At 40.5% G+C, this 22,472-nt stretch overlaps 2 protein-coding genes across 3 annotated transcripts in view; one reads left to right on the plus strand and one right to left on the minus strand.

The window, feature by feature from the left end:
• Nucleotides 1–143: 143 nt before the first annotated feature.
• LOC135467903 (methylthioribulose-1-phosphate dehydratase-like) lies at nt 144–10,046 on the plus strand. Its single transcript, XM_064745826.1, has 8 exons — nt 144–262; nt 1,741–1,835; nt 4,579–4,627; nt 6,235–6,352; nt 7,163–7,285; nt 8,073–8,146; nt 9,064–9,170; nt 9,849–10,046. The coding sequence occupies exons 1-8, from the start codon at nt 245–247 to the stop codon at nt 9,967–9,969; spliced, it is 705 nt and encodes a 234-aa protein (XP_064601896.1). The 5' UTR covers nt 144–244; the 3' UTR covers nt 9,970–10,046.
• Nucleotides 10,047–10,056: 10 nt separating this feature from the next.
• The window catches only part of LOC135466148 (signal peptide, CUB and EGF-like domain-containing protein 1), a 53,243-nt gene continuing 40,827 nt past the window's right edge, over nt 10,057–22,472 (minus strand). For both annotated transcript variants that reach the window (XM_064743518.1, XM_064743519.1), the window contains 15 exons: nt 21,414–21,536; nt 20,993–21,109; nt 19,719–19,841; nt 19,041–19,253; nt 18,414–18,533; nt 17,760–17,915; nt 17,354–17,456; nt 17,064–17,164; nt 16,626–16,790; nt 16,140–16,307; nt 15,381–15,542; nt 14,268–14,465; nt 13,559–13,711; nt 12,959–13,038; nt 10,057–12,035 (listed from right to left, as the gene is read on the minus strand). In XM_064743518.1, coding sequence (XP_064599588.1) covers nt 11,892–12,035; nt 12,959–13,038; nt 13,559–13,711; nt 14,268–14,465; nt 15,381–15,542; nt 16,140–16,307; nt 16,626–16,790; nt 17,064–17,164; nt 17,354–17,456; nt 17,760–17,915; nt 18,414–18,533; nt 19,041–19,253; nt 19,719–19,841; nt 20,993–21,109; nt 21,414–21,536 — 2,126 coding nt within the window. In that variant the 3' untranslated portion in view covers nt 10,057–11,891. The remainder of the gene's footprint in view (nt 12,036–12,958; nt 13,039–13,558; nt 13,712–14,267; nt 14,466–15,380; nt 15,543–16,139; nt 16,308–16,625; nt 16,791–17,063; nt 17,165–17,353; nt 17,457–17,759; nt 17,916–18,413; nt 18,534–19,040; nt 19,254–19,718; nt 19,842–20,992; nt 21,110–21,413; nt 21,537–22,472) is intronic.

A 22,472-nucleotide genomic window follows, 5' to 3' on the forward strand; every position in this document is an offset into this window, starting at 1 on the left:
CCAAACAATACTACATCGAAAGACTATGTACAATATAAACCCAAACGTGCAAGTGCTAAGTTAAGCATTTTGACATGCGCCAAAGTGCTCAGTTGTGTGGTAAGGGAGGCAACTTTTACAAGGGTTGCATTCCGGTTGCAAAGGCGCAAGGTTGAAAAAATGAACGCGGTTATAGTCGACGGAAGGATGGTCACAAACCGGAAATATGCGCAGAAATCCCAAATAGATTGACGGCAGAGTAATTATGTCCAGTTACCACGAGGTGAGAGCGCTTTTAACTTCAACAGAGCGTGTTTTTGTTATCATTCTAGACGCTCTGCAGAAAATCTAACCACGAAAGGCTTGCGGAGCACACGCACTCCTACAAGGGCCATGCATTTACCGCCAGGCAGGGCACAGCAAACTGACCTATATATCTGTATCCACATATCCGCTGCCAATACTGTTCGGCCGCCCTAGAACATGCATGATTTTAAGAATCCACAATTTAACCTCGGCCGCTCTAAAATCTCATGGCTTGCATATAAGGAATGCAGACGTAGGCCTATGTGCCACTGGCAGATGTCGGGCTATTCCCAGCCGTCAGTGTCCGCAGTATCTCGGGGAATATTCTGGCATACAAACACAAGTCAGTTGAAGGTAAAACCACAATGTAGAAGGATAATGGACCCTGTGGGCTGGTACCCTAGTTCTTTCTTACTGGTGTAGACTTGTGTATAGGAAGAGACGGCGGAAGAGAATATATTTATTTATTTATTTATTTGATTGGTGTTTTACGCCGTACTCAAGAATATATCACTTATACGACGGCGGCCAGCATTATGGTGGGTGGAAACCGGGCAGAGCCGGGGGGAAACCCACGACCATCCGCAGGTTGCTGGAAGACCTTCCGACGTACGGCCGGAGAGAAAGCCAGCATGAGCTGGACTTGAACTTACAGCGACCGCATTGGTGACAGACTCCAGGGTCATTACGCTGCGTTAGCGCGCTAACCAACTGAGCCACGGAGGCCCAAGGAAGAGGATATATAGATCCATGCATAGATCCTTTTAAGTAAATAAATAAAGCATAGGCTCATATATAAATGGGGCGCCCTGTCAGATCCCATAGATTAGGCGAAACCGAGGAAAGAATTATTCAATTTCAAAATCAAATTAAATTGTATAAAACATGCCATAATATTGGCGCTATTGACGATGTCGTTTTTCCCGTTATTGAGCTCAAAGCCATTATATTACAGTATATAGTGATTCAAATAAATAAATAAATCAATAGCTGGTCGTGGTCGAGTTGTCAAGACACCTAATTACTCTTCCAACGCGAGGACACATGCAAATACATGCGCGCGGGCGCAGCCCTGACATTAAGTACTCCATCTAGCTAACGTCATGTGGCCATTTGCCTACCCTATAACGTTGGTTAAGATCACTTTTCTTCCACTAATATGATGTGCATGAATGGACTTCACAAAAGAAAAGTTCGTCAGTAACTGGCCAACTTAAAGTGGGTGGTTTATTTCGGGCAGTCCGGACTTATACACCCGTGGTCCGCATTTTCGTAAAGCATATAGGTTACTTCCCTTGACGGAAGATATTAGGGCAATTATCTCATGCGTTTAGAAGTACCATTGTGATGGAATTTAATCAACGGACCACCGTCGTATACTAAAAAGGAACATGATTGAGTAAATAAATAATAAACCACATATCTTGAAAAATTGTGTACTTTTTGCTGTTTCAGGAACACCCCAGGCATCTTATTCCAGAGTTGTGCAGACAGTTTTATGACTTGGGTTGGTGTACAGGGACCGGTGGAGGTGTCAGCATTAAATATGAGTATGTCTTTAGTAAATGTCGATTTCCGTCATGTTCAATCACAGACCTAAACAAAGTACTAAGTAGGCTATGCATGTCGTTTGTTGTAACAGTTTAATTTTTTCGAACATACAAAGTTTTGTATTTAATAACAGTGTTATCGGTATTTTGGATTTACATAGTCTCTCTGGATATATTAGCACAGATTCAAGGGCTGAAAATTGAGTGAGATCAATCCGACGACCTAAGGGTGAGGAACCTTATCGCCAACAACACATGCCAGCAGTGTAGATGTTTTGGCTAACAAGGCTCCAAAAATCAGGAAGAACTTTTTCTCAAGCTTTACCCATCTTATAATTTAGGATGATCCAGCGAACATTTCAAATTAGTGGATTTTATTTTTTGTAGTACACTTTGTTGAATTCCCTTACTGGAATTTGACTGATTTAAGACAGAGACGGAGTCTAATCAAGTGAGTGTATTCAGCACACCATGCTGACCATGCAACTACAACATATAGATGTGCGTACACGCGAGTACTTCCGGTTACATCTATTACAAGAGGTGGAAACACAACATCCCTTCCTTCCCCAGAAATTAATTCCAGTACTACACAAATCACAGTCTTAGCGTTAATCTTTACGGGTGTGGAGTGTAAAGTTTAAACTGATTTAACAAATTAATTGGTTTCGTTGGAAATGTCATCAGGCAACGGTGTCCACAAAGACGATCATGTAAAGTTCTGTTTTTAGAATATTTAGATCATAGTTCAAAAGTACACATCACCTTAAAGATGTTTACCATACCAAACACTTCACTGGAAAGTCTGTAACTGTCAAGCAAAAGGTTGACCATTTCAATAAACATCAGTCCATGATAAAGTCACAGAATCCGGAGGACCTAGTTATGGGCGGTTCTGGTTCCTCAACCATGTTGTCGCGTGTGTGGGAGTTTGGTTCATCCTCCTGAGGGGCGAATGCCTTGTCACGTTCAGCTTTGCCATATTTCTATACAAATGTTGAGTTGCGACAACAGCTTTTGCCGTCAGGGACCTTTACTACGACTTGATTGCCCTTTGCTGGGTAAAGCACATTCTTGTATATTGCTGGAAGTCTGTTTTCATGTCGTTGAACTAAGACAGTGTCATCAACCTCGATGTCGCGTTCCGGCCATCTTCATCACGATCGCACACTTCGGAATCGTATCCACGACTGTCTGTTTTCAAGTCGGGTAAATTTACTTGCAGTTTTCGGCCAAACAACAATTCAGCAGGACTAACACCGGTTGTGACTTTGGGTGTCCTGCTGTACGCATGAAGGAATTGTTTGTTTCAGGATTGTTCTATTTTGTCTCTCGACTTCCTGTACAGAATTCCGTTTTCTGCCAGATAATCCTCGAACTCTTTAGACACAAAGTTTGCACTATTGTCTGTTGTAATGGAATACGGAATTCCATAGGTAGCAAACATTCTGCCCAAACGGTCTATCAGGTTGGAGTACGTTGGTAATTTCACATTGGTGACATCATAGTACCGACTATAGTAGTCGACAATCACCGTGTGATCTCTGTGTCCGTTCAGGGGATGGTGGCTTGCTCAACTCTTGCATAAATTTTCAGCCCCTCGATCGATACCTGGCCACCACACTTTCGTTCGCAATTGCATTTTGGTTTTAACGATTGCTGGGTTGCCCTCGTGTGCAAATTTCAATACTTGCTTGCGCAAATGTTGCGGAAGGTTGCCGTTCCCCGCAAGACTAATTGACCTAATACGCCCAGTTCATTCCGAACAGTCCGATAACGCTTAACTCTCTCAGAGTTTCAGTCTCCTGACTTGATGCTCTCTGGAACATCTGATAGTTGTCCACTGCAGATTCACGTTCTACATCCTTTTGCGCGATGCTGGAAGCGAATTCTCCGCCGCATATCTGATGTATTTTTCCCCGACGTTTCTGCTGGTCGGCACAGGTCTTTCCGCTATCTTTGTCAATCTTGACAACGCGTCAGCGATATTCGTTTTCCAGGGCGTATAGCGAACCGTGAACGAATACAGTTGTAAGCTCAGTACCCAAAATGGAGTAAATCATCTTCACCGGTTTATGGTCAGTGAGCATGTCAAAGTCTGTCCCATTAATGTAAAGGTGGAATCCCTCCATGCCCAAGCGAGAGCAAGAGCCTCCTACTTTATCTGGTTTTCCACGCCAGTCAAACTACGGCTCGCGTAACTCAAGACCTGATGGTCACCACTTTTAGTAACCTGGTACAACACCGCGCCGAGTCTAACAGGGATCGCGTCTGCAGTCACACACGTTTTTGCGGTACGGTCGTAATACGCAAGTGTCTTCGCTTCAGACAGATCCTGCTTCAACGTATCAAATGCGTTCTGTTCCTTCTTTTCCCAGGAGAACGACACGTTTTTCCTGGTTAACAATCTCAGTGGTTCGGACACTGTCGCAACATCATGAATAACACGCGCACTGAAATTAACTAATCTTAGGAGGCTACGTACCTCCGACGCTGTCTCAAGGCGTGAAAGTCTGTTCTGAAAGTCCGGTTACATAATAAATGGGATCTGGTACAAGAGGTGGAAACACTATTCACTTACTATATTGACCAGTTGGTTATGGTTGATTGGTTATGGCTTCATCATGATTAAATATAAAACACCTAAAAATATCTATGGCGTTTATGTGTATGTTTTCTTTAAATGACATACCTGTTTCTGCAACGTGAGGGTTTTAATGTTTGTCCTTGTTTTTTTTCTCAGAGGTCAGATATACATAGCGCCCTCTGGTGTACAAAAGGAGAGAATAAAGGTGGGTATTGATTTTCTCCATGGGCCCTCACTGATGGGGAAGTCAAAGGGGGACCTTCTTCTACCTTGATACCTCGTTATCGGCTTCTTCGCCCTGTATACAAAAGGTCTGGCAGTCAAGGTACATTTTTGGAGGTTGCGAGAGGACCGACCTCACTACTTCTCTACATCACTACTTTTACATTTGTCTTTACCACCCAAAAAACCCAGTAGCCATCATCTAAGTGTCAAAATTTTGATAACGCCGTTAAACAGCAATGAAATAAACAAATAACTTATTTCTCTGTGTAGACAGAGTGAGGGCCTGTTTGAGGACATTCGAGTCGTGTGCCCTGTTGTGTGTTTTGACAGGGTCATATGTTTACCTAGTATCTGTAGGATGGGGATATTTGAGTCAGTGTGTGTTGTGTGTTGACAGGGTGAGGACTTGTTTGTCCAGTCTCTGAAGGATGAGGACATTTCAGTTAGTGTGTGTTGTGTGTTGACAGGGTGAGGACTTGTTTGTCCAGTCTCTGAAGGATGAGGACATTTCAGTTAGTGTGTGTTGTGTGTTGACAGGGTGAGAACTTGTTTGTCCAGTCTCTGCAGGATGGGGACAATTCAGTTAGTGTGTGTTGTGTGTTGACAGGGTGAGAACTTGTTTGTCCAGTCTCTGCAGGATGGGGACATTTCAGTTAGTGTGTGTTGTGTGTTGACAGGGGGAGGACTTGTTTGTCCAGTCTCTGAAGGATGAGGACATTTCAGTTAGTGTGTGTTGTGTGTTGACAGGGGGAGGACTTGTTTGTCCAGTCTCTGCAGGATGGGGACATTTCAGTTAGTGTGTGTTGTGTGTTGACAGGGTGAGAACTTGTTTGTCCAGTCTCTGCAGGATGGGGACATTTCAGTTAGTGTGTGTTGTGTGTTGACAGAGGGAGGACTTGTTTGTCCAGACTCTAAAGGATGAGGACATTTCAGTTATCGTGTGTTGTGTATTGACAAGGTGAGAACTTGTTTGTCCAGACTCTAAAGGATGAGGACATTTCAGTTAGTGTGTGTTGTGTGTTGACAGGGTGAGAACTTGTTTGTCCAGTCTCTGCAGGATGGGGACATTTCAGTTAGTGTGTGTTGTGTGTTGACAGGGTGAGAACTTGTTTGTCCAGTCTCTGCAGGATGGGGACATTTCAGTTAGTGTGTGTTGTGTGTTGACAGGGTGAGAACTTGTTTGTCCAGCCTCTGCAGGATGGGGACATTTCAGTTAGTGTGTGTTGTGTGTTGACAGGGGGAGGACTTGTTTGTCCAGACTCTGCAGGATGGGGACAATTCAGTTAGTGTGTGTTGTGTGTTGACAGGGTGAGAACTTGTTTGTCCAGTCTCTGCAGGATGGGGACATTTCAGTTAGTGTGTGTTGTGTGTTGACAGGGGGAGGACTTGTTTGTCCAGTCTCTGCAATATGGGGACATTTCAGTTAGTGTGTGTTGTGTGTTGACAGGGGGAGGACTTGTTTGTCCAGACTCTAAAGGATGAGGACATTTCAGTTATCGTGTGTTGTGTGTTGACAGGGTGAGAACTTGCTTGTCCAGTCTCTAAAGGATGAGGACATTTCAGTAAGTGTGTGTTGTGTGTTGACAGGGGGAGGACTTGTTTGTCCAGTCTCTAAAGGATGAGGACATTTCAGGACCACCACCTCAGAAGAAACTTAAGAAGAGTCAGTGCACACCTTTGTTCATGAACGCTTTCATCTCCAGAGGTATGGCTAACGGAAGTATGTTTGTCCATATCACTTTAGGTAGGGTAACCACACTTACTGCTCTTAGAGAACAAAAATCTCAGGGGTGTTTCACATGGGTTTTAGTTTTGGCACTCTCCGGACTCTCCAGTGACCCAGTGGTTAAAGCGTCCGCCTCAAAGTCAGGAGACTCGGGTTCAAACATTGGTCGGGTCATACCTGCCACAAGAAAGTATATATACACACACCTAATGACTCCAGGTTCTTATATGACTGAAAGTTAAGTACATCGTAAAACCCCAAGCGTACATACATACATTTTTACTGGTGAAAAATTCTCTAGAGTCGTTTGATTTATTTATTTATTTTATTTGTTTGGTGTTTTAAGCCGTAGTCAAGAATATTTCACTTATACGGCGGCGGCCAGCATTATGGTGGGAGAAAACCTGGCAAAGCACGGGGGCATCCCGCGACCATCTGCAGGTTTCTGACCAGCATTATGGTGGGCGGAAACCGGGCAGAGCCCGGGGGAAACCACGACCATCCGCAGGTTGCTGACAGACCTTCCCACATACGGCCGGAGAGGAAGCCAACATGAGCTGGACTTGAACTCACATCGACCGCATTGGTGAGAGACTCCTGGGTCATTACGCTGCGCTAGTGCGCTAACCAACTGAGCCACGGAGGCCCCTGAATGAATGAATATATGATCATACATGCATGTATACATAATAGTGCACTAGCTCATAGACGTGTGGTTCTGCGTAATGGACTTTGCATGAAAGTTCTTGGAGCGCATGTCTGTCTACATTTCGCCATAGTACTTCACAGATGCGGGCGCTGTCATTCACTCCCATTCTAAACATGCTGTCATGGCCACAATACTGAACCCGGGGAGGGAATTCCGAATAGCCTATCAGGAGATGATCAAAGGCATCATAAATGATAAAACAGGTGGGTAGATAGGCAGATTTTTGTATTGTTTTTTTTTTTTTTTTTGGTAACACAGGCCTTAGCATTTTGCCCTCTCTCCAGGCTGAGATGTTCATTGTTCGGCAATTTATTTATACTTTCACATCGGTAATCTTGATATTACCTCACTAGGCTCTCAGCATAAGAGGAAATGGCCAAGCACTGGTCGGCCAGTGTCAGTATAGTGTGTCTGGATAGGGTGTCGTGTCTGGTGTCCAATTTCAACATTGTGTTTTAGCGAGGCAACACTATAATTATGCCGGCACTGGGTCTGATCTGCTACAAGGTGACATCCTCGTGATATGAACGAAATAATGATGGAAGCGAAGTAAAACTCCAAAGAAACAAACAAAATCACACCAAAAATCTATTACAGAAATGGACTAAAACACTACTCAGTGTGCACCGGTGTGTTGTACTTTTTATGGTCCTCAATAGATCTGAAATTTGTTTCATTCTTCTCAGCTTTCAGAGATGTGTATTCTTCCATTCACTAAACTGGGACTCTGTCTTTTGGAATGTGCTGTCTTCAATATGTAAAAGCTGCACGAACCATATCGTGTTCCTTTAATCCTACAATAATTCTGAAATTACAAATTTATTCGTAAGAGATAAAGATCTGAACGTCATAATTCACTGTGAATAGCACAAATATGACAATGTTGTTTCAATTCTTAAAATTATATTCTGGGTTTATTTAAGCAATTTTTTTTTCGCAATATTAAGTTTTCAATTATTATTCACATGAATCAGTTAATTTAAATTGCAGGTATAAATTTCCGGTATGATGACACATTAGTTATTCCTATTGTGGAAAATACGCCAGAGGAAAGAGACTTGAAGGTATTATTAAAAATTCTGATTTGCTACTTAATTTATCCATATTTGTATCATAGTACATCACAGCTCATCCCCATGGATTACCCAGACCGTTACTCACTGGGAACATCTTAATATTGCTGGATCCATTATGAGAATTGTCACACAAAATATGTCGTTATGTTACTGAATACCACATTCAGGCTGCTGGATTTATCCCCAAGCCGTTAGCGTTTACTCTGTGTTGCTCTCATATTTCAAAGCCATGTACATATAACCGCGCTGTCGTGAACTATTCTAGAATACGGCGTAAAACGCCAATCAAATAAATAAATACATTTAAATTGTTGGTTCCACTGTTACAGATAAAGCACTAGTGCTTGGAATGTTCGTGGAACTTATGAAATGAAACTATCTGTCGAATAGGAACGTGGTTTCTTGGGGGTACCTGGTGCAACATTAATCTGTTATTCTGATGACATCCAAAAGTATTTAAGGAATGGCAACAATTTTGGCTATCTTGGTTATGGTGTAGACCAGCGACGTCTAATAAATTGTAATTAACATGTATGCATTTTTTTACCCAGTTCTGCTTAAACTATGGTGCTAGGGGAAGTGTAATTTGCTAGTATGTTTGTGTTTACATGAACAATTAAGATAAAACCCTAACTAAGTTGAGAAGAGGCTTTATTTCGCCGGTAAGGTGTGACCATCTGCCAAATATCACACTATCACCGCTGCTGTCTATGCCGTAAGGCATTATTTAATGTTCAGGTAACTTATTTTTGGAAGTTTATTCATGCAGTGAATTTGTCAGGACGGTACACTGTACCGGCTCAAAAAATATTCTGTGTTATGTGGATCTCATTGGCTCTATTTACCCGAGGCTAGACGCATAAGTACATGGTGTGTATACATGTGTGTAATTTGTCTGTTCGCAGGAAGCCATGTTAAAAGCCATGAATGATTACCCAGAAAGCCCTGCAGTTCTTGTCCGGAGGCATGGGTTTTACATATGGGGCGACTCCTGGAGACGTGCCAAAACTATGTAAGCGCAAGCGTTTATCTGCTTCGTATAAAATGTTTGTCTGTAAAATATATAATCGAGAAATATATTGTGACTCTTGCTTAGATACACGACCCCTTCGACGAGGGCAAAGTTGTTCATCCATGTCTGTTTGCAAAGTCAGAAGTTTATCTGAAATAATTGTTCTTCGTTTAGAGCAATGAGAGTGAGAATCTTTAACCTAACACATGTTTACATGTACATAGAACCTTTTCGAAATAAGTCTACAAATTATGGAGCTCCTCCTACATCGTATTATTCAGAAACCTAAGAAAATGTAGTTCACCCGTTCACCAAGGTTTGTCCCAGATATTTTTGTTATTGAAATATAACACTATAAGTTTTGTTTTAGGATGTCTTGGTCTACATCCGTTTTCATGTGTCCTTCATGGAAACTGAATGGGAAGGTTGTCTTACCCCCCACCCTCCCTTGTCAGTGTAAACCTGATCAGTTATGACACTACCTGTGTCGTGTTTGTGGGTTGTAAGATGTCCTTTGGGGTGTAGTTAAGTTGGGTTTCATGCCATTATGAAGAGCTGGTCATGACGTCATATCCTGTGCAATGTGACCAAAACAACAACTTTGGCTTTATTATTCTATCAACTGAGCACTTGCAATGACCCTGTAAGTTTTTTGATACGAAGGTGTCTGTCTTGTAGGTGTGAGTGTTTGGACTATCTACTAGATATAAGTGTTCAGATGAAATCCATGGGACTAGACCCAACGTCTGCTCCAGAAACACCAAAGGGAGCCTATACGTCCACTGACAACTCACGATGATCGATAGACCGAAGAAATAAAGAAAATGTAAGCAAGACTATTACCAGAATAAGAATATATCAGTTGAATAGAAAAAAGCATGAGTCATTTTTATTATTCATCATTAATTTTACTTCCTAAATGAAAGACTTCAAAATGTCAAATCTCTCATCAAATTTTAATACTCACATCATTATGGAGAGAGTACAAGATTGAATGTCCTATCTTCATAGAATACAGCTGAGGCAAAGTCAACACAATCCAAGCTTGTCGATTACTGCTGTGTTCTAGTAAAGTTAAATCTGACAAAGTGGATAATGAACAAAGCAGAAGATAAATAAACAAAATCCGCGTCAGGGCCTCAGGAAAGTGGGCTTGCAGATAATGTTACGTCCTTGCAAAAAAGCCAAATTAAATAAACAGATATCCATTTTGATTATAGACACATGGCAACCATTTACAGTAGCAAATAGAAAAGAAAAATGTAAGGAAGATCATCCCATTCATTATAGTTAGGTAATTATGTAATTGTGAAGAAATAAAATATGGACATTATTTAATGCCTTTAACATGTGGGTAGTAATTAATCAAGAGAGACCAAACTAGTAAAGACTTCATTAATTGTCCACTATGTGGCAACTTCGTCGATTGCCTTGTAACCGAACAATGATGGCACTTGCTAATGTAAATATCAACTACATGAACACACTTTGTGCTACACACCTGTATTGTACTATACAGGTCAAAGGGGTTATAAACTGAGATTTAGATTTAGAGACAATAATTTGGGAACACTGCACAGAAAGCAGCGGATTTTTTATGGGGAGATCATAAACATGGCGAGACCACGAAAATGGGTATACCACAAACATGGCGGTACCATGAATATGGCGGTATCACAAACATGTGGCTATCATGAACACTGGATGCCATGAGCCTTGCCATACCATAAACACATCGATACCATAAACATGGTGATACCATGAACATTGTCTCACGAGATACCATGAACATGGAGATACCCTGAACATGGTATCAGGAGATGCCATGATCATAGGGATACCATGAACATGTGTGAGTTTCTAGTGTATGGAGAAAAAACACCTACTGCCGCTAACCTCTTATTAATAAAGTCATTATGAAGGTAAATTTTATATGATTACAGGCTCATATGGTGGAGGAACAGACATTTAAATTATTCCGAAGTGATAGGAATTTGATCGAAACAGCTGTGTTACTCAGTGACGTCAATAACAAATCGAAAGATTATTACAGGAATAGCGATGTGAAAATAAGAGATAACAGTGCAAACACGATTACATTGGTCTGCATGAAACTGACGAAAACTTTTGAAGTTTCGGTCTGTGTCAATTTTACTCCGTACAAAGCCATTAACAAACATACATTTACCAAGTGTGACGTTGTTGACGAGTGACCCCATTTACAAGGCAATATGATGGTCAGACGTTAACAACTGCAGAACTGAAATGTTGTCAAACAATACAGTAATGGAAATTCTTATAGCAAGTCCCACCGAAACATTCTCCTTAAAGGCGCACTTGTCCACAGTGTCAGTTCATCAGTTGTCTCTACAAGTGGCATCAGTACTGTCCGGTGTAAGACCATGTAGGTCTGTCCAAACAGCCATCTTTCCGCTATGGCCTTCCTTGATTACCTTCAACATCTCTAAGCTCATGTCTTCAGATACGCGAAAAGCAGTCTGTTACAGCAGAGGCACATTGTCAATGCTGTCTTATTTAGGCAATTTAACTTGCATACATTACGGTCCACATCACAACATACAAATATAGACAAAGACATTAACCTCCTGGTAGAACACTTCCCCAGGGGTCCGTGAAGAGACAGCTTGGCTGGTATCTTCTCCACAACTGGGTACCTCGTGACCTCCTCCAACAAAACACATATATACACATACAGGCCAGCTAACCTTCGAAGAATTTCCGCACTTTTGGAGTCAGCAACCGAATGAAAGATCTAGGCACCATAGTCCGTGATACATTCACATACTTAAAATAGTTGTAGGGCATAGCAATCACCTCCAGGAGGGCTGCTAAAAGCTTCCTATCCTGCAACACCAGAAAACATAGCATGTTTACAAAATTAATTCAGCTGAGGTTAAACATAATTGTGGAATGTCGTAAAGGAGTCATTCTTTATTTGTCATTTTTGTTTCACTCTTTGGCGCGCGTTTAGCAGAAGAATCTTTCTTCAGTATTTTCATTAAAATTATTTACTATTATGTCAAAACAATCCAGCAGTAAAGAAGTTAATAACAACCTATGGCGGCCTTTTTCACGAAGATACCTGTCGACGTGAATCGACGTGACTTGCCTATGTGACAACACCATTCCTTCTCCATGAGTCAAAATGAAAGTAGTGTTTTTAGCAGTAAACAAAGAAGTTAGCACTTCATGATAACTTGTCTCGTCTCTTACCATCCGTCAATAAAGAATTCTGTAGGTGAAGGAATGTCAACGGTTCATTATCAAGATATTACATCGTTTCTTCAAGATATTACTTGTTGAAGAGGTATTCAGAAGTTGACAAGAGTAACATCACAGGGTTTGTATATAAATAACAGCTTCCGGTTAATTAGTTTTCCACTTTTCTATGTACATTCAAACACCCTCGTCAAGCATTTGCTTGAAAAGGGACAAGGTATTATTTTAGATAATTGCTTGTAAGAGCAAGATGTTATCTTGTGGTACCAAAATAATATTTTGAAAGGGATGAGGTATTATTTTGAGGACATCGTAGAAAGATGTTGGATGACACTATGTTACCATAGAACTTTAAACGTGGTAGTAAGGATTTACTTCAAAACAAGACATCATCACTTCACAGTGTTTTTTGTCGCTAAAAAACTTCTCATTTCTTTGCAACGTTTCGATCTACATTATTCTAACATCGTTGTCAAGTATGTTCAACATTTCATTATTAACTGACTGCTTATATCCTTTATGTGAATATCTAAGATTATAATGCACACCTTCAGTATTTCTCTGTGTTGATGTGAACTATATAGCCGGCTGTCTCTGACAATGTCCTCTATCAGACCCTGGTATTCCTCTGCAATACAGATAAATATATTTATTTATTTATTTGATTGATGTGTTGCACTGTACTCAAGAATATTTCACTTATACGACGGCGACCAGCATTATAGTGGAAGGAAACCACAAAAGAAAGGGTAAACCCAGGACCGTCCGCAGTTTGCTGGCAGACCTTCCCACTTACGACCAGAGAGGAAGTCAGTATGATCTGGACTTGAACTCAAGGCGACCGTTTTGGCGAGAAGCTCCTGAATCATTGTCCCACGCTAGCACTCCAATCACTCGGCCAATATAAAGAAAGCGTTTAACAGGATACGACGTTTAGTGGAAATTGGAAAAGAAGTGCCATTTATTCAATAATTAAACTCAGCGAACCTGGTTTAGAATTAAAGACAAAAGATGACCGATTATCGAATACCAGTACAAAATGGATACAGTCAATTACATGACACTTTTGCATGAACACCAGCTTGTTCCGAGTGTCCTCAACACATATTAGAATGTAAAAGACTACTGCATGGGGAGCGAACACCTACCATTATATGTAACATAAGGAATAGAGAACCCAGCCGCCGTGTTCTTCGCATCTGACTTGAACTGAATCCATAACTTGCGGGATCGGGCTGTGAAAGCTATGGGGGTTTCGGAGGTCTTGCAACTCTCGTGTGTTAGAAGGGAGGTGGCAGGAGCTGGAAAATAGGAATGTGCCACGACAATTATGTAACGGCTCTAACCAGAAAGATATCCAAAGTCTGTTTGTCAAATCAGGCCAAGGTTGTAGGTCAATGCGTTGTATATCTTAAATTGACGACGGCAGAGCGTTCTGTTCAATACTGCTTCCATTTGTCCACTGGGTTGGCTCATTCGAATATATCCATCGTCTAGTTGCAGATATGTACCGGGGTATTTGTTACATCTTAATTCCAGTGTCATGGGTTCAAAGATGAATTATGTAGAATCTAAAATTGTGTTGTGCTTAAAATAATTTTAAGCCATTCACCACAGACGGAATTGATTTGTTCGAATAAAATGAAATTAAGTTAATTAATGGCATGGTTATGGCGTTGTGTAAGGAATTTTGTCATTTCAACGATATACCTGAGTGGTTAGAATATGCCGATTCACTACTTAAACTATCACTGCCTTCAAAGTTATCTAGCCTAATGTAGGTCGTCAAAGGACAATAAGATAAATCGGTGAACATGCTGAAAAATTGGAATGAAAAAATTTCCAGGGGGAGCTAACCGGCTTTTCTCATGACAAGCTGGTCCCCACACTTGTCCTCCCCGCGCAGAAATATCTCCGGGATGATCACCAGGATACGGCGACCTTTAGCGGGCTTGATCGTCCACACGCACTCTACGTTGTTCGGGTAATTGCCGGGGTAGTTCGGACTCTGAATATAACCCTGGAACTCTTCAAAAACTCCTCCGCACTCTCTGTCTGCCAACAGACACAAACAAGAAGATCAAAGTAAACACCTGTTTTATACCAATTCTTCTGGTTCAAGGATCCGTGGTTTTCAGCCATGATGACTGACTACTTGTAATAGACCTAAATTGGGATGTTCAGCACGAATATGTACATCTCCTGTAAGCGCCATGTTATACAGGTTAGAGAGATTCAGTAACCCTTTTAAACTGGAGATAGTAAAGGTTTGGTTTTGTTAAACAACTTGAAATCCCCGATCTAACCTTGAAATCATCCTTTCAGTGTGACACACATATATAAACGTTTTTCTCTATTGGTCTAATTTGCATAATAACAACTAAGGAAATATCTGTCCTGCATACGACAAATACATACGTATAAAGTTGGCAAAAAGTTCATCTATTGTGACTTTGCCAGCCTGCCACTATCACATGGTGCCATTTTGTGCAACGATAAGCAACACCCATTTACAACTGACCCAATTTCAGAAGACACTAATATCTGAAACTAGCTTCGGTCCCATGCCATGGCTTGATAAATGTATGATTTATTTTAAAGCGGTGTGATATAAAACACGTTACTGTAAGAACATTGCGGTCTTGCTGGGAACAAATTAATGACATTCAACTGACCCATGTGAAGATTGACCTTGTACTGCTTTCTTTGACTGGCAAAGCGACATTGGCGCTTAGAAAATGCAAGGACAAGGGTGATCTTCCGACAACAAGCTCTCGAGACTCACACTGTATTAATTTTAATATGCTATAATTATCTCCCTCTGCCAGTTTTATTGTCTTCGTGATACAACTGCAGCAGTTTAAAACAACAAATCTATTTTTCCCTTCTGTGATATAATATAAAACATCTTATAATGTAATTACCAAGACAAAAACGAAAACAAATGTTTATAAAGACAAGAACAAAAACCTTTGCATTGCGAGCTGTTGTTAGCACCGGGGAAATCCGTTATCGTTGCACCAGGACAGTTGATGCAAAAGTTCTGGCCAGACTGAGGCTGATATTTCCCTATAGGACACGGTACACACATCTCGCGAGACTTCTCGTAGTAGTAACCGGGTGAGCATACATCTGGAAAAATACAAGGGGTTGAAAGCTATTTGAGACAGAAAGCTGAAGACAAACATCATCAGTTTCGCATGAGTTCAAACAAGAGATATAGATTAACATATATAACTATGTCATATTACATAGATTAACATTGGGAAAATGTGCACTATATTTATTTGATGGTAGATACTACGGCGATTAAAATTTGGGACAATGGAGCCGGTTAGATCCTAAAATGAAATTACAAACTCTCCGAATCTAACTAAACAAGTTCCTCAATAAACACACGATACATTACACTCAAGTGAGATTCGAACCCTCGAGTTGGTGGCCGGATTACCTCAAGCCAATTAAGCGCCTCGATGTACTTGTTCATCCATGATGTTCATGAACACAACTAAGCTTTTCGAAAGAATTAACAGACATACTCTTTCAGCATCAAACCAAACATTTAAAATAATAGTGTAGATGACAATAATGCCTTACGGAATCAATGAACTGAGTTTGGTGTCATGTGTGGTATAGTTGGAATGGCACTTTACTGAGGCAGCATTATATAAAAAAGTTAACTGAGATGAAAGTGTTAAACAAACACTCAAGTAAGCAACCAGACAATACCTGTGACGATACAGTCCTGGAAGCGCCTTGAGGCGTAGCCGGAGGTTCGAATCCCGGGCCCGCACGGCACACAGCTGGTACGGCCATAGTCCTCCTGGTAGTACCCCAGAGAACAGGCTTTACATGGCTTACTTCCGTCCTCCGAATAATAACCCGGCTCACACACAGCTGTAATGTACACAATTACGTTTTAAAAACAAGGTGCGCATTGTGTAACATCGATGATAGAGTAAAGTTAACAACATAGGCCCAAAAATAAATGACCTTGACGCAGACCTTTGTGATAGCTTTGCAAAATAGGTCCATAAAACGTGTGCTGTATAAACGCCATTTTCTCACGAGGCCCACTAATGAATTATGACACTGTGAATAATAGCAACACATCGGCCTGCAGGCAAGGATATCGGTATTCCAAAACTCCAATTGAAAGTTTCCGCCCACAGTTAAACGTTATGTAATAAACCCAGTATGATTAAAATAACTTACAATCACATTCAAAGGCGCTTTTGGCCCCCAGCATGCCTGATCCGTGGATTCTCTTTTTACATTGTTTACATGTCATCTGGCCCTCCTCATCCTGGTAAGTGCCTTCCGGGCAGGGTAGACAACTCCTGCTAACGTCCTCATAAAACGTGCCCATGCTGCAAGCCACTGAAATCGTAATCATTATATTAATTATTTGTCCGTATTATAATGCGCGCCAACAAGCTCACGAAAGATACCCAAAGTCACACTACCCCACAGGTTTAACAGTGAGGTACACTTTTAGAGAAACTCCCGTTGGTTTGTAGTACATACCTTGTAGACCTTATCTGGCATTATTAAATACCTAATTATATAAGGATGTGTGCATCTTTATGAAGTTAAATTTAAACATATTAGTACACATTAAGTTTCGCTCAGTAAACATACAATGTTTCTTACCACATCTAGCGTTGGCAAGGACCTCTCCAGGTCTGCAGGCCATTTTAAGTCTTGAGGCCTTAAAAGATTTTTTGGTGACTTTGTGGCGGTTGTTTTCAAACCTAAAAAGATCAATGATGGATATACAAGCAGATGTAGATGAACAGAGCTTTAGCAAAAAGAGTGTATACAGTAACAAGAAATGGTATATGAGCTTGATACAATAACGAGTTTAGCAAGAGATTTTTACAGAACTTATGAATACTATCTAAAGTCGGCTTCTTCACTCTGAAATAACCACACATACTTACATGATGTAAAATCTATCCCGGTTAATCGACCGTTTCAGTTTTTTAATTGTTTGTTTCAGTTTTTTCTTGGTACGTCTTTTCACACATTCCAAATTACATTTCTCTGAAATTAATAAAAATTGAAAAAATAATATTAAAATTTTATGTACTATAGAAACACACGCCAATGAGCACTTCATAAAGTTAACCACCACTACTGACATCCCCCCCCCCCCGTCTCCCCACCTCTGAATGTATATAAATTATTACTAGAAATAAAAGTTGAGACAGAGTTGTTGCGTTTTCTGACATTACTCCCGCGGTGCCAAATTTGCTAGTGGTGGCAGTGATATAAAACGAAAGCAGTGAGCGGCGCATGTGCTGTATGAGTTATTCATGGCTATACACATAGACTTCATGTACAGACCTGAAGGAAGATTCGGACTGACTTGCAGCTCGAACTCCGCTGTTACTAAGGTATTGTCTTCACTACTTGACCGCCCTCTTTTCTTCCGTCTATTGGCACATTTAAATGTGACAAACTTTAAGTTGCAATGATCTGTGCAGCGATATCTCTTCTTAACTGAAACACAAAAACAGATCAAATGTCAGTAAACTACTAGATATTCTTTGCCCTTCTCTTTGAACAACATACCACACTTTACAATGTTGTGCCACATCCAGCTGTTTTGTTATACATCATGTTTTATGTATTAAACTGCACTGCTAGAAGAGTCCAACTTGACTGGTGCTACGCATGCCCTGAACTTCACTTCTCGATCTGACAATGCCTTGATATCCACCAACGACATGCCTGTATTGTACTGGTCGTGATTTGAAGGCGATAAATTACTTCCCGCTATTCCTCAGTATCTATTTCAGTAACATTGCTTCTCTCTATCTATGTACCGATACTTTTGATACTGCACATATATTATATCCAAATTTTAGATGTTTTACTTCATCTATCCAGTTTATTTCATATTCCTTTAACATATACAACAGTCCTTCATAAGGCTTGCTTTGGTACATATAAATGAATGTATGTATGTTAAATTAACCAGAAGTCTTTAGTTCTCACCTAGAATCTCTCTTTTCAGACTCTCAACGAACTGGAATTTATTTTCCTCTTTCACGTCACATTGCTTAGCGGCAAACCTGAACCGGGCTTTCCTCAGCATCTTGGGTGGCTGAACTGCGTCTGGAAAACAAAGAGGAGATATAAACATTATTAACATTCAGGCGAACGTTATTCATAATCTGATAAACTTTATTCATATTCACAGTTTATAGCCTGTATCCTCTCTTAAAATAAATGACAAATAAGCTTAATTGATATTTAGATAGACATTATTCGTATTTATGGCTAATGGACTTAATCGTCTCTTGAAAACAAAAAAAACAAAAAACGATACAGATAAGCGACATTCATGTTCAGATAAGTGCTATTTATATCCAAAGTTTAAGGAATGCATCCTCTCTTGAAAACGCAGATATGTACATAAACGGTACAAAATACTTCTAGAGACTTCCGGGTAATTAATCTATAAATGTATGGATACTACTTTAAGTAAGACTTTAAAGTTCTAAATAGTTGGGTATCACAATTAAACTAAATTGGGGAAGTATATTTAAGTTGTGGGCTTGACGTTAGGTAATGTACATGTAGGCCGTACGATATTTCTTGTGAGGAACTGCATTATTGTACCTGAACAGCTTGGTAGAGAAGTGGTGTTATTTCCTTGGGACCACTGATAACCGGTGGACGGTCCGCACTTATACACGATTAATGTTTGGGAAGACACCGCCGTGAAATGGGCGTTGCTATGACAGCGAAATTCACACTGTTGGCCGTCGACAGTCTGGCTGCATTTTAAATCCACTTTGGCGGGAGCCTTTAGCGGAAGACATCGTTTGTAGACTGCAGTCAATAAACATTTTATAATTAATCTTCGTCACAAGTGCACCCATTGATTTTAAATTAGTTTTAATCCTTCATATCAATACTTACATGACACGGAGGCCTACTTACAAATGACCTCTGACATAACAGGTGTAGACCTGTCTTCGTTTCGCAATATCATTTACATAAACGTGATTTATCAGCACCTTCAAGTGAAATATGTCTCCAATAAATTTATCAGTTTACAATTAAGCACTCGATGACGCACAAATTAAATGCTTACATCAATCTTTTGTTTCACTGTTTTATTTTACAACCTTCCATAATTTACTTTCTGTATCACAGATATTTTATGCAGATAGCAGATGTTTCACACCAAGTAATTTGCATAAATGGGCTTTACATACGTTACATGTAATGATCCGGACAAAATTTTAAATCATCCTCAGGCGTGCGCTCCAGTTTGGTGTGACATGAACTTACCGACACAGTCCTTTCTGTTGGGGTGGAGAGCACTGCCGGTCTCACAAGAACAACGATAACCTCCCTCCTTGTTCTGACACTTGTGTTGACATCCACCATTATTGATGCTGCACTCGTTCACATCTAGACAGACGAAGGCGCTTAAAAACTTTTGTAAATACGACCATTTGCTATCAACCAATGAGCGGAGGATTCTTTATTTATTTATTTGATTGATTGGTGGTTTACGCCATACTCAAAAATATTTCACGTATGGAACGGTGGCCAGCATTATAGGGAAAGAGCACCGAGCAAAACCCGGGGGAAACCCACGACAATCCGCAGTTTGCTGTCAGACCTGTCCACGTATCAAAGGAGGAAGCCAAAATGGGCACTCGGCTGACAAAATGGAACTCTATCCACCAGTCAGTAAGCTCAAGTGAATAATTTCCTATTATTAATCTATCCATTCCCTGTACTGACTATAAACCTTCATCCATCTATATCCATCCATTTCAGCACTAACTTCAAACACGTATCCATCCATACGTTTGTACCCGTACTGATTACCACCACTAATGGCGGACGCTTTTGGTGTGTACATAGTTTTGTTACATGAATCTTTCAATTAAAAACGTAGATCTGGAACCGATCGACTATAAGGAATGGTTGCATAATCTATCACTGGGGTCAGTATCTTCGTACTTGAAGTATTATGTGTTTCAGTTGGGATAAGAGTTGACTGCAACATGCGAGTGACGTATTACAAGGTCAATTTGCTACTTTTGTGCATCGTACTATACATTTGTTGCATGGGAAGGTCACAGGTTTGGTTCCCCATATAATTTCCTCTCAACCTGAACCATATTACACAGTACCACATTTTTATTCTATCTTGTCTACTCTCGTTGAAACAGAATGAAATTTCACAGCAATATGACTTGCTCTACTTGCTACTCAATATGGAACGGTGTATTTCAAACTGACCATATGAAACCGAATGTGTTAATCATGTGTTATATATGTCACATATGTTTGCCATTTTCTCCTTAACCCACTATCAAAGGCCAATGGTTTATTCCAGGAATCACTCAAAACACTCTACGGTGTTGCACACCAGTTAAATAAATAAATTTATTAACCCACACTGAATACTACAATGCAATGGGACATTAAGGGGATTACGTTGTTATACTGTACAATTATTTATCAGTTTCTCTCTTAGACAGGTGGTCAGAGAAAATCTCTCTTTATCGATCCTCAAGTCGTATATGACACGTGTGCGTGTTTCTCACCTGCGCAGTGTGTCATCCCGTACAGCTGGTAGCCCGCCCTACACTGGCAATGATAGCCCCCGGGCGTGTTCACACAGAGATGGTCGCACGTCGAGTTCATCCCACATTCGTCAATGTCTGCAAACAACAGGTAATTAGAACATCACATCCAAACAATGCACAAACATGAGCACTGTTCACCTGGGTCTCTTCACAAATACCAATTGCAGCTGGGTTTATCAGGGGCTTTTGTTAAGCAGACAGATAAACTTTCCCGCGTTGCATAAGCGTAACACTTAACAAAGACAATCGTGCACAGTGTAAAATAGCTCCCCATTTTGATCAAAACTGCTTATAAAAATACGCATTTCACAACAGACCATCATTTTAACACCTGGTATTTTGAAGCAATTTTTGATACAACAACAATGCAATCGCCTACCTTTGCAGGTCTTTTCGTCCAGGGTAACTTTGTAGCCCTTTGGACAGACACACTCATAACTCCCGTACGTGTTCACACACGTATGACTGCATCCTCCCCCGTTAACCTTACACTCGTCCATATCTATGAGGATCATAAAAAAACATATAGGTAGCTTTAAAAGTACATGCCAACATATATACATGGTTAACACTTTCATGATAATCGATAGAAATACTCGATTAATTATCAATGTAAAAATAAAAAACAAGTTTCCATAACATACTTGTATTTATTTATTTATTTTATTTGATTGGTGTTTTACGCCGTACTCAAGAATATTTCACTTAAACGACGGCGGCAAGCATTATGGTGGGAGGAAACCGGCGAAAAACCCCGGCGGAAACCCACGACCATCCGCAGGTTGCTGAAAAGACCTTCCCATGTACGGCAGGAGAGGAAGCAAGCATGAGCTGGACTTGAACTCACAGCGATCGCAAACATACTTGTAGAAATTCCTTCTAGGAACTGAAAAGTCCTGTGGATAAAATGTGATGCTTTCAAACGAGATCACAATTACTGATTGTTTTTGAACTTCTACAGTGTACATAAGACCATTTTTGGCAAACACGGCCTGAGGGTTCGGGACCTCTGGTGATCTGTTCCATGCATGCAGTTGTCAAATATTTTATCTAATCTCGCTTAACCAAGGGCAAGGGAGGCAAAAGCATCTCTCTTTATTCCAGCTGCAATCATAGCGCTGCTGAGTCACCCATATCTGTATTCAACCTGAAAATTAGTCATGGAGTATGCGTTTTTAAATTTGATTTGGATTTGAAAATGTCCTTGTACCACTGAAAACTGAAGACTACTTTTTTCTTACATGCTATCAGCTATCAGCTTTAGGTCCTATTTTTATACTTGTCTCGCGAATATTCCTTTTTGGAACTGGTGTTTTAGTCGTCGCTTTGCACATGGTTCTTGGGATAATCGATTTTGAACGCCTCGTCTTTGTCTGTAAGTGTAATACGAATGTCGGGCTGGACGCTTGGATTCCAAATTGTACCCTTTAACATTCCC

Source organism: Liolophura sinensis, chromosome 6, assembly GCF_032854445.1.
Source record: "Liolophura sinensis isolate JHLJ2023 chromosome 6, CUHK_Ljap_v2, whole genome shotgun sequence".
Lineage (NCBI taxonomy): Eukaryota > Metazoa > Mollusca > Polyplacophora > Chitonida > Chitonidae > Liolophura > Liolophura sinensis.